Raw genomic sequence first — 12,125 nt, forward strand, 5'->3', positions numbered from 1 at the left:
GAAATGTAAAGCATAAGTTCAATTTGTTGATTCTATTAAGAATTTGTTGCATAAAATGATTCAGGCATAGTGACACATTTACTTTACAAAATGTTTCATTTATTAAGAGTTCAGTATTTCAATTAATTCATTTTTATTCTTAGAAATAGTTTAATCTTTAACTGATATATTAGATTAGAAAAAGAGAGAGAAGTTTGTCAGTTTTCTATTAACTTTTCATAGAAAGTTTGGATATTAGAAAAAAAAAAAGAAATTCTCGTTAAATATCTAAAAAAATATCGAGTTGATGTTTCATTCCTTCGTAACGATTATTAACCCTCCGAAATTGTGTAATTTCGTTTTATATTTTATTCGACTATCCCGAGAAACTTTTTATATCTAATATTAATTGCGCTATGACTAAGGTTTATATACCATTCTCTCATAGTGCTCCTAGCCGTTCATAGATCGGTACATTTGCCTTAATAATCCTCGCGCACTGACTAACATCGTTTTACATTATATCCTTTATGTCTTGACTGTTCATGCGGCGCAGGAAGTTCCAGGAGAACGACGGTAAGAATCTACATATCCCGTGTGTCTCTACGATCGCTTTGCACGCGTCGTCGCGTAAGCATCCGTAGCACTAGCCAAGCCGTTTCCCTTCTCCCTCCTCCCCGGCTGTTTTCCGCGCGTGTTTTGTATCTCTCACCGGGAAATTCTCTGCACGCGCTTCTTCAGGAAAGAAGTGGCGAGGGCTGACGCCGCAAGACAGAAGGCCGTACGTCGAGGAGGCCGAGAGGCTGAGGGTCATACACATGCAGGAGCATCCGAACTACAAGTACAGACCGCGACGTAGGAAGCACGCGAAACGGACACCCGGTGCACCGTCCTCACCTCCCTCCGCGACCAACACCGCGGGCAACAGGTCCAACCCCGCGGGCCCGACGATTCATCATTCCATGTAAGTCGATACTGCCCCATACCTCCGCGGCTAATGAAGGTACGCGCATGTGAGCCGAGTTAATTGAGAGATCCTGGCGAGATTTAAACGAAGCGCCGACGATGACATCGCGATTTCGATGTAACATTAACGTTGCGTGTCTCAGATTAGATTAGGCATTTAAATTTTTCATTCATACATTAAAGGGGAACGTCTCACCGTTCGTGCTTGTAATGATAGATTTCTCGATCGATTTCTCGAGGTTGATTTTGCCTCTTTTGCGCCGGGAACACGAGGCGTTTTGTAGCTTCCGAGTTGTGAGCGATTCAAGAGAAAAACTTTTCATCGAATGAACTTCATGTAGACGGATGGACGATATAATCTAGAGTCTATCCAGGCAAACTTGCATAGTCGTATGGAACATACGCACAAGGTGATCAACCAATTCTTAATCTCACTACAGACTACAGTCATTTATTACCGTACCTCTTTGTTGTCCTAACAGGAAAGCAGCAGTATGCACATGAAATTATTATTGCTAATATTCTAGTGTCACTCTTTTGTATATAAATAGAGTTTCCAACTATAATTATTTCAGCATGCATTTATGCCGCGGATACCGGAACAGTTCTTGCAAAGTATAGTGAAACAATTTATATCGGACATACGTCCATTTTCTTGTGCATTAAGCAAGTTTATTTGGACAGGCCTTTTTATTGAGTATTTCTTTAAAGCATTACGGACTGAGTGCACATATTTATGCACGGAGAAAATATTGTAGTAAAAATTACGTTAAGATTATATCTTTTTACATCTCTTTTGTAAAGCTAGACTTACTGAAATTTGACAATCTATTGAGTGCACGATATAAAAAACATTCAAGTAATTACGATACAGTAGAAAACAAAGAGACATAATGTTCTTGAAGAAATATATAGTAATTTCGGTCATAATTCCGTATGGTTCAAGATTACAAAGATTTTGTCGTAATTTCTACTACAATATACCGTGTATGTTTTAGCCAACTGCAACTTGTTTTAATTTTTAGAAAAGGAATCCCTGTAATGTGTGTTCCTTTTTTATTGAATATTTCTCGATTAACTCGAAAGAGAATAACGTAAAATCCCAATTTGTGATTCTGAGTCACGAAGATCACGCGGTGTTGAAAGTTGATAGGTCGCATCGTTAAAATTACGATCGTGAGTCGCGCGCAGGAAGAAGATGCGCGACTGAAGTCATCAGCGGCGTCGCAATGTAATTAGGCGATAACGTCGCACGCTATTATGTAAGTGTTAAATGTATGCATGACGCGTTCAAGGTCCAAGATGGACAGTTACCAGGGCATACCTCAGATACCGTGGGGTGGCCATTCCCCGATCTCATCCCTATATCATCAACAACAGCAGCAGGGTATCCAGGAGTACAAATCGGAAAACAATTCGCTCTACGGTAGCCCTTACACCCCCATCATCCACACTCCGGACATATCTCCAGTGGCCAGTCCCGAGCCTGACGGTAAATCTCTCAGACACTACAGACGATGTCGTACAGATGAAAGAAAAAAAGAAAGAATATCGTTTTTCAGTCGTTATGTAACATGAGATCTGTTATTTTTAGCTGAACTGTCCGAACTAGTTCAAACTGGTGCAGTGTTAGAGTGAAACCAAATATATTTGTCTTACTCTAACTTATTGCACCAGTTCAGACAATGCAGCTAAAAGGAATAAATCTACGTACCTCAAAATTCACACACTAAATGTATGACTCTTGATATTAATTGATTTGCGGCCATGTCGCAAATTTGAATTGACCGAAAAGTATGTGACGTAATCGCTGATAAACATGAAAACTCCCCAAGAACTCATTTCGAACCTTATATTTGCTTAAAAAGTACTTTAATTGTAATAAAAAGTTAATTGTGATAAAAAGTTAAAAGTCTTTAATTGTAATAACTTCACAATTGTGGAACCATCGGAGTAATCAATATAGTATAATTCCAACAATAAAGCCATTGCGGGGAAGGGGTTAATAATTCGTATACATTACGTTTCGATTCGACAGAAATGTTAGATATGATTATATAATTATGAAATCATCACATCGAGGTAATTTATATAACTAGGCGATGGCGGTCATCTACCGTCCACCCAGAATCCGGACCCGGAACGAGATCTGATGGAAGGCACCTCGAAACAGCACGGGGATATGACGGACCAAACGAAGCGATACACATTCATGAGCAACGACAGCCAATTGCACACGGGTCATGCTGGTAACACTAGCATATCATCGTGTCAGAATTCCGGCGGTTACACGGACACGTTAACGTATAAAAAATCCGTACGTATACGACTCGCGACTTTAGAAACAATATGATGCTCTTTAAATTTCTCTGAGTGAAATTCCCACTTAAAGTAAAATGGTCGAACTGAGATATTCGGGTGATTTTTTACACTCATATAGAGCGAATTTTTCGCCCTGAGGCTAGATTCTCGAAAGTATCTCGCATATGATATTTAGTGAAAAGCTATAATGTACGTAAAATGAACTATAGCTTTTCACTAAATGTCGTATGCGAGATATTTTCGAGAATCTGGCCCCTGAATCGTCGAGTAAACGTTTTTATTCAAGAAATAAATAATAAATTTTATGTCATTGTGTAACTGAAATATTTTGAGGAGTCTAATAGAGGAATACCATCCTAAGCTTCAAAATATAAAGTCTTAACTTTTACTACACCAAAACTCACGAAACTTACAATTTCACTGGGAAAATTTCAGAGAATAACATGAAAAGTTTATTTCTTTTTTTTTTTATTATACTGAATTGTATTGCGACAAGCTGATATGAAGCGTTGGATGTCATGATATATTCTGTCCACTCAGGTGGGATACTTGAACTTCGAGAGACAGTCGACGAGTATAGCCGCGGTGGGTATAGCGAATGGTATGATGGTGTCGTGCAATAAGCTGCGCTCCGGTTTCGACAACGTCGGTTCCGTCACGGGCACGTTTTATCCGCCGGTCGCTTCGCCGCACGATCAATCGTTGCAGCATTACAGCGGCACACAATCCTCCAAGAGCGCAAGCTATTCGATGCAGTCCACCGTCGAGGGCAATTACACGCCAGTCCAGTGTGGCAATCGGCAGCAATCCATAGGAATCCGCGGGCCCACCGAAAGTTGTTCCGGTAAACGTTCTTCTTGCTTGTGCATGCGAAATACGAAAAGCCCAAAGTGCGAGGGAGCGCCAAATTTTTCTAGATACGCTGGAATACTCATTCGACGAGTATCGATTGATTAAGGCGGATCCTCGGACGATGATACGATTAATATATAATCAGGATTGGAAAGTAACGCGTTAGTTACTTGCAAGTAACGCTGTTACCGTTGCAAATTACTCTTTTTCAATAACGACGTTGGTTGGTAACGGCGTTATTTCTCTCCGTTAGTAACGGTAACGCAATTACATTTTTTGGGTAACCGTGACGAAGTACTTTCTACGCTTTAGAAGGATATAACTTCACGTGTAAAGACTTCAACGCCCAGTTTGTATACATGATATGAGTGGTGCTGAATCGTAAAAAGGGATTTCCAAAATTTTGCGAAAAATAATGCAACAGAAATTACAACAACTCGTTATTTCTTCAATAACAATAACGATAAGGAATTACTCTTAAAAACGAGCGACGATAACAATTTACCTTTTTTTAATGGGTAACGAATTTCTTTTGAAAAACAACTTTTTCAACGCTGTAAATAATTAATCTCATTATATACGCTCATTATATTCAATGAGGGATGTCATAATTTTGTTCAGTCGTCAACTAAAAATCTCTTGCAGGTGTGACGCACAGATACCAAATGTCCCATCACCAGGAATACCAGACGGATACGTCCAGCAGCGCTCAACAGCAGCAGCAGCAGCAACAACAACAGCAACAGCAGCAACACGCAATCCTCGGCCACATCGATCCCGGCATGACTGGACCGGAGGACGATCAGCAGCAGGCTCTGCAGCTGGAAAAGTATTTCAAGTATTCTCATCCGACGAGCGTGGCGCACTCGAGTCTGTCTTCGCAGAGTATGCTGGACAGCAATCACAACTACGCCAGCGATCTGCGTTACTACGGAGCCCCACAGCAGCAGCAGCAGCAGTCGCAGTTAGACATATCGAACTCCCAGTGCATCGTCGACGACCAAGGCAAGGACACTCGCTGCGCCAACGTCGGCCTCGGCCACACTATGGAGCAGTATCATCAGAGCTTGGACGTGTCCAAGTACTCGGAACATCCAGCCTCGCAGCAGCATCAGCCGCAGCAGCAAACGCAGAGCATGGAACACGTGTCCAAGGCCGACGACGATTTCAGTGTTATACTCGCGGACGTGCGCAAGACGTGCTACAGCAGCTAGTGTCCTTTCCCTCTAGTGCACGGACAGAGTCGATTCGACTCGGGTGATTGATACCGGACGTGTTCGAGTATTTTGGGGACTCTCCATCGTCTCTCGAGCGTGATCCGAAGGAAGGGAACATGTATGTGTAACAGCGCGGCTCCTTGCGTCTCACCGTGGTTGGTGCTATCCCGAAATACGTCGAAGTGTCTTTGTTGTTTCTCGAAAGGAAGGAAGAAGGTACGTCTGCTCCTCTCGTTAACGCTAGGAGACGGAATTCCCACTTGGGTTTTCTTTCCACGGAACAAACGGTAATTATTGTTTGTTCACGCGCGCGACTCGATCCATTCCATTACGGCGAGAGCGTCGTTCAGTTGCGGTTTTATCCGCCGGAACACACCGTTATGCGATGTAACTCTATCTCCGAGTATCTCATGTGTATAATATAAGCACGATCTCTTATAAATTTCAGTTACAACTGGAATTGTGTTAAATGCGAGTCGCGGTCGGCGCGCGACTCTCGCCCGTCCGTCGACCGGGCTGCAGCGGGAAGAATTGCAATGAACGAAAAGATTACTTTATTACGTTATCGCAAGATATTATCGCAGTACGTTTATTACGATTAAGCCGCCTGATGTAAATATTGGCCGAGAATGCCATTGAATTTCGTTGCGTAGGGGAAATTCTGTTTTATTGAAGTCTCTTAACGACAAAATATTTTGCCAAATAAATGTCATAAGTACAGTTTTCTCTTTATCTTTTTTTATATATATATAAATAGAAACAGTTACGATCTTCATAATGGCAGACGGCTCATGGTGCACGGCTGATATAGTATAGTATAAAATTGTAGAGAATTGTATACTCACGTAGACACTTTTATAGTTCCATTATCAAAGATAATATAGTAGCACGGATATCATAGCAAGAGAGATATTAAATTTATATTATTAAATCTTTTTTCTATTATTTTAGGAGACTTCTCGTATATCAAAGAATGTTTTGCACCAACAAATTCTCGGATGTTTGCACCGATCTAATCGATTTGTAGATTTTTTATGTTAGATCCTGTGGACGGAAAATTTATTCTTTATTATATATATATATATATATATATATATATATATATATATATATATATAAAACTTACTTTTTATTACAATTATCATTTTTAATTGAACTGGTGGATTTGCTTTTATTGTAAATAAATTTTATTTTTATTTAGAGCAAGGCAATACGTTCTTGCGCGCAAAAATTGCGTTTTCAGTTCAGCAGAATTGCGAAAGGTGCAAAATATCTCTTTGACGCATATAGAGACGTGTAAAGAATTTTGGGTTACATATACAAGCTAAATTATTATTACTATTATTATATTAAATATTAATAATTAACATTATTATTAATAATATTATTATATAATTATTATTATTAATGTATCGTACTTAATAGAACCGATCATAAACAAACATTCGTTTGCTAATATTTCTCGAACAAGGATATCCCACCACAAATGAAATAATTTGCAATTAAAGAATTCCTTGCGTTGTTACATATAATTTTACTTTATCATATATGTAGCACATATAGTAGATACACGTAATATATGTATGATACACATACATATATGATAGATCATTATATGCTAACATCCATATTCTCGTACACTTTCAGTTAGAATGAAAATTCCCACTGAAAATTGGGACATCTAATAAAGTTATTTTAGAAAAACTTACGCACAAGAGATAAACACTCCTCCTCAAGTAATACATTGTGCAAGTAAATTTTAACCATGCATACATATCTGAAGTGACTAGCGGGAGAACTGTTCCAAAAATCGCGCGCACCATTAAAACACACACACATGTATGTATATTAATTCTTTTTATTAAATATATATAAAAAATATGTGTATAAATTACAACGTCGTGTGTAAAGCTGAAATCATACGTAGTGTCGGTACCCATAAATTACATCAAAGGGGGTTGATACAAAGTGTGATTAAACATTGAAGAATATTTCTCGTTTCCCAGCATGTAATTATCTCTTGCGCTAGATCTCAGATGTAACTACGAGGATACACATTGAAAGAGTTTTACCAAATAAATATAGCATTGCTCATGTGGATAAAACCACAGGCACGTAAAGAGAGAAAGTAAGCATTAAATAAATTACTATAAACATATAAATACACTCGATTTGGACCATTTGAAAATTCTTATTGCACATATATCGCTCCTTCTCATTCTCTTTGTTTATTTTTTTACATCGATTATGCACGCAAAGTTACGCTACCGTAACTAAAACGGCCAACTCTAAAATCGATACACCTCCGACACAAGACTTCAAGATTATCCGAGTCCTTTCATGAATCTATGTACATACATTTCTATACAAATAGTGTATTGCTATTTGCGAATTCAACCCATCATATATTTGATATATTAATCCCCATTGATTTACGCGTAGACATTTAATTGAGTTGTGCGACGTTCATGATACTTTGCCGATACAATGGTATATACATAAGTGATGCTAACATCGTTCAGCACAATTTATCAACTGTTTTTTTTAACAGAATCAGGATGAAGAAACACCCGAGCACAAAAGAAGATAACAAGACAAATACTTTAACAACAAGAAAATTCTTTTAGTGAGAGTTGTACTTTTTTTTATTTGTTCTAAAAAGCTGTCGAATTATCTCTTGTTAACTTATTCCTGGAGAATTTACGGAAAAATCAAAGCAACTGATATCTGGAGTGTTTACTTGAATTTCGTGCGAATAGAGATGTCTCAAAAATTATTTCCAGAGTTGAAAGTTACTTTTTAAAAGTAACTTATCACCGTTATCGTTACTCACGTTATAATTTTTCGTTACAATTATAGTTATAATTTTTATTATTTTTTTTATCGAGTTTTGAAGATTTTCTTACAATTCATTGCCGTCCACCTCATGTACATATATTCCACCTATACGAAGTATCGATAAGAAAGTAACGATTATATTTATTTTATATTCAAGGAAGAAAATTGTCGTTATCTTTACTAAAAAAGAATAACGCTGTTACCAAGTTGTCACTAAAAGAAAATAACTTGTAATGACACAACAACAAACGTTATAATTAACGCGTTGCTTTCCAACTCTGGTCATTTTCGCTCTACGATTACATAGCGCTTTGAGAAACATCGTATTTTACATTTAAACATATCTTTAACATGTAATCAACAGCGATCACTGATGATTACGGAAAAAACGGACTGGCTAGCGAATGTAAATGCGTATGCACATGTGTAACAACTTAACGAAGTAAATACTAAGGATTATAGGACGTGTCTCGGGATCCGGTTCGGGATCGCTTCGATGGCACAGTGAAAACATGGAACAAATGACCGGACGAACAGTTAAGGTTCTGCTGTGCGGAGACCTCAACGTGATCCATCAAATATCATAGTCAAAGACACAAGGAGTGCATTAAAGACTTCGGCGCACTCGTCATCGTTTCTCCTTTGATCGATTTTTGTGCTCACAGCGATCGACGGCCAGAAGCGCGACGACAGGTGAGCGAGAGGTCTATCGAGGAACACCGTGCCGAGTACATTTTCGCGAGTATATACCATTAACACGTCGTACATGTTACTTGGAGTAGTTGCTGACTATAAACGACACCAAATACCGCTAGATATTCCACGTGGTAAACGTCTCGTAAACACCGGGTTATTACAAGCGTAAGTATACGTATGTATATCTCTTCGCTCCTAACGATCTTACGTCGCTGTAAATGCAACGTATACACAGCGAGCGAGGAGGCTATCAGGGAACCTCGACGGCGCTCGGACCGTCGAAGAAAACGTTTAAATGGACAGATTTTGCAGTCTTGTTCACGGCGATTCGCTAGATATACACTCATCATTGAAACGTGCAAAGACACTCGTTTACAAATCGCAGATACCTATAGTGTTCATATAAATCGATAATATTCTTATAAAGTCTCACACGGCACTGCAAATCTTACGTAATCTGTACAAGATCCTCGATCCTATTAACACGAATTTATATGTACACGCCTAAATCATCATCATTAAATATTCATCGTTATTTGCGTGTCCGCATGGTTATGTGTGTGTGTGTGTGTGTGTGTGTATCTGTATTATGTGTGCGCGTGTGTGTAATATGTACAATTGGAACATATAATGTACACATACAATGTATAAATGGCAGCTTTACAAGTCATGTATAAAATTGTCTACGTATAACTGATTTCTCGAGATATATTCCTGTCTTGAGAAATAAAGCAGAATACTTCCGTATTTTGAATGGATTATTTGTAACATGCGATCAGTACGCGAGGAACATATCCTAGATATGTAAGAATCGATGATTATACAAGTGGAATGATTGCATTTCCTGTAGATGTAAATAACGTAACAGTGGGAATGTTGAGTGAATTCAGTATAAGTGAAGATATTTATGGGACAACTTTTTTTCAAGAATATAACTGCTGATCGCGAGAAACAACTTTGCATATATACATGCATTTTATGACACAACATGATCTAAATTTTTTATAAAAAAGGAAATTCTACAAAAATAGAATTGAAGATGGTAACGGTTGAAACATTTGATTACAAATATTGGAATGTATTGAACTGAACAGATTTCCGTGCAAATTACGCAAAAAAGTTGTAAATGTTACAAATATCCACTCAGTCAAATCTATATAATTGAATATGAAGGCTGTCTGACCGAAATCTACATCTACAGTTAAAATTATAGACTCTATCCCCCTAAAACCTCTCTAAAGTATAATCCATTTATTGCTATATCTTTTTTTTTTAAAGAAAGTAAATCTAATATAATCTTGCAAAAATATTTTTGCTTTGGCTTCAATTATATATAAAAAATATACATTTCAATTAAATATAAAAGATAACATTTCTTTTTCGTCCAATAAATACAAATAAATTTCTAAAAAGAAAATTAATTAAATGTTAATTTTCTAGAATATATTAATAAAAATAATAAAAAATAAATATGTTCATAAGTTCAGAAATAATTATAAATTCAAATTGATATTAGATATTAAAAATATTAGAAATTTCAATTTCCCCTTTCTGTTCTAGTTTTGCTTGATATTTTAATATTATAGAATAACTTTTCGAGCTTTTGAGCCTTTTAAATTAATTCATTCATTCGTTCGAATATTTTTTGTTTATCCTAATGCAACGTATCTCAGTATCTTCAGTTCGTACTTCGAAATTTCAATCTAAAGTGTCCTTATATGTCATTCATCCCACAGACAGTTCTGTTTCATCTTTGAGTAATACGAGAATATGAAACATTTTTTACAAGTTTTTATACCGCATCGATAAGTGCTAGCTACCTTTTTGCCATCCGACTTTCCTTTGCAAAACTTCAGACCACACGGATACCAACCGATACACAATTCTAGAGAACACGTGCAAGGTGCCCAGAGGTTAGATGTGTCAGCACATTTAGAAACCAGCAATGACCTTGTGTCGTTTGTGCCTGTTTGCGGCATAGTTGTGAAATTATATACAGCAGCCAAAAGTAGTTCTTCAGAGGAGCCTTGTAATGTAAAAAATTATTGCATTATTATATATAACTCATATTCTATATATATATACACACACATAACAATATCATATTAATTCAACATATAATTACCTGGTCTCTGAATCCATTGTTTAATATCGTCATTCCTGGTATAGGCTGATCCAGCTGCTTCACTGCAAAGTGTGGTGACATGTTTTGAGATTTCCTTGGATTGAGAAACATCCAAGAATAAGTCCATTGTATAGTTGACGTGACCTTTGTCCTCCTCAGCTACACGCACAGTGCCTGGATTTTTCTGACGTAGTTTGGACATCGCATCGGACGATATAAAGTCAACCTTATAAAAATGATTCACAAAACACATGACTTGATACTGATTTTGTCCACGTTCCTCTTCGCCAAGTACCAAAGCCTTTATGACTTGAACTTCCTGTAAAGTTGTATAATAATAGATACATAAATATAAATCACAATGAAGTGATATGCTCGTTAAAATTTCGATTTATTTAGGAGATAATCACATTTTTAAAATCGATCAGCTGTGTGACCAGAGTGCCATCAGAACGTTGGAATTCTAAAGTGATCACATCCTCTGTGACATTAGACGAGATTGTTTCCAGAAGAATGTCACCACCCTACACATAAAGAGCATCTTGTTAAGAATATTGACGACAAAATTGTGTCTTTATATGTTAAGCCATCTACTGTCATCGAAAGAGATATTACGTCAAGGTATCTTTGAGGTTAATACGAGAACGTGTAATCGAAACTAATTCGCGAAGCGATCTGTTTCTACAAATTCTTAGCAGGCAGACAAAGGATTGTTATATTTATTATCAATAAACATGCGTGCAGTGTATTCGTACCTGATTTTTGACATTTATGAGCAAGTGTGTGGTGCATGTATGGCACAACAGTTGCAATACGATGCAGGTCGCGAGAAATTCGTTGAATCTCTTCATTGTCGCATGTTGTAACTACTATCGATGCTTGTTTCCTCGTCGAGCCGGTAATAACGGGCCGATGTTTGATTAAAAAAATTACTTCATTGAGTATAACCTAACCATACCAAAGCACTGTTTTTTACATCTAAAACCGCCTACATCTCGGCTCTCATGTTTTTATCACTCCGCCAGTGCAGCCAATTCATCGAACGAAAAAATCTGCGAACATTTTCTAAAGCTCAGATATGAGATTTGCGATTCGCCTAGTTAGGATGCGTTCGAAAAGTGAGCTATTAA

General features: G+C 37.4%; 2 protein-coding genes across 11 annotated transcripts in view; one reads left to right on the forward strand and one right to left on the reverse strand.

Annotated features, from left to right (window-relative positions):
• LOC116849274 (putative transcription factor SOX-15) overlaps nucleotides 1-7,040 on the forward strand; it is a 79,255-nt gene extending 72,215 nt beyond the window's left edge. For all 10 annotated transcript variants that reach the window (XM_032826251.1, XM_032826247.1, XM_032826248.1 and 7 more), the window contains 5 exons: nucleotides 721-943; nucleotides 2,241-2,437; nucleotides 3,045-3,262; nucleotides 3,808-4,111; nucleotides 4,765-7,040. In XM_032826251.1, coding sequence (XP_032682142.1) covers nucleotides 721-943; nucleotides 2,241-2,437; nucleotides 3,045-3,262; nucleotides 3,808-4,111; nucleotides 4,765-5,333 — 1,511 coding nt within the window. In that variant the 3' untranslated portion in view covers nucleotides 5,334-7,040. The remainder of the gene's footprint in view (nucleotides 1-720; nucleotides 944-2,240; nucleotides 2,438-3,044; nucleotides 3,263-3,807; nucleotides 4,112-4,764) is intronic.
• Nucleotides 7,041-10,567: 3,527 nt separating this feature from the next.
• LOC116849276 (out at first protein) lies at nucleotides 10,568-11,902 on the reverse strand. Its single transcript, XM_032826257.1, has 4 exons — nucleotides 11,751-11,902; nucleotides 11,406-11,519; nucleotides 10,996-11,314; nucleotides 10,568-10,896 (listed from the first exon to the last, which is right to left on the reverse strand). The coding sequence occupies exons 1-4, from the start codon at nucleotides 11,844-11,846 to the stop codon at nucleotides 10,592-10,594; spliced, it is 834 nt and encodes a 277-aa protein (XP_032682148.1). The 5' UTR covers nucleotides 11,847-11,902; the 3' UTR covers nucleotides 10,568-10,591.
• Nucleotides 11,903-12,125: the final 223 nt, after the last annotated feature.

Source organism: Odontomachus brunneus, unplaced genomic scaffold, assembly GCF_010583005.1.
Source record: "Odontomachus brunneus isolate Ranch 3 - 2012 unplaced genomic scaffold, Obru_v1 Obru_scaffold_110, whole genome shotgun sequence".
NCBI classification, from domain to species: domain Eukaryota; kingdom Metazoa; phylum Arthropoda; class Insecta; order Hymenoptera; family Formicidae; genus Odontomachus; species Odontomachus brunneus.

Bases quoted from the DNA above. Each gene is read 5' to 3' on its own strand.
- LOC116849276 (XM_032826257.1), bottom strand. From the start codon at position 11,846: ATGAAGAGATTCAACGAATTTCTCGCGACCTGCATCGTATTGCAACTG. The intron at 11,520-11,750 runs GTACGAATACAC...CTTTATGTGTAG, and splicing joins TCATAAATGTCAAAAATCAG to GGTGGTGACATTCTTCTGGA. The intron at 10,897-10,995 runs GTAATTATATGT...TTACATTACAAG, and splicing joins ACAATGGATTCAGAGACCAG to GCTCCTCTGAAGAACTACTT.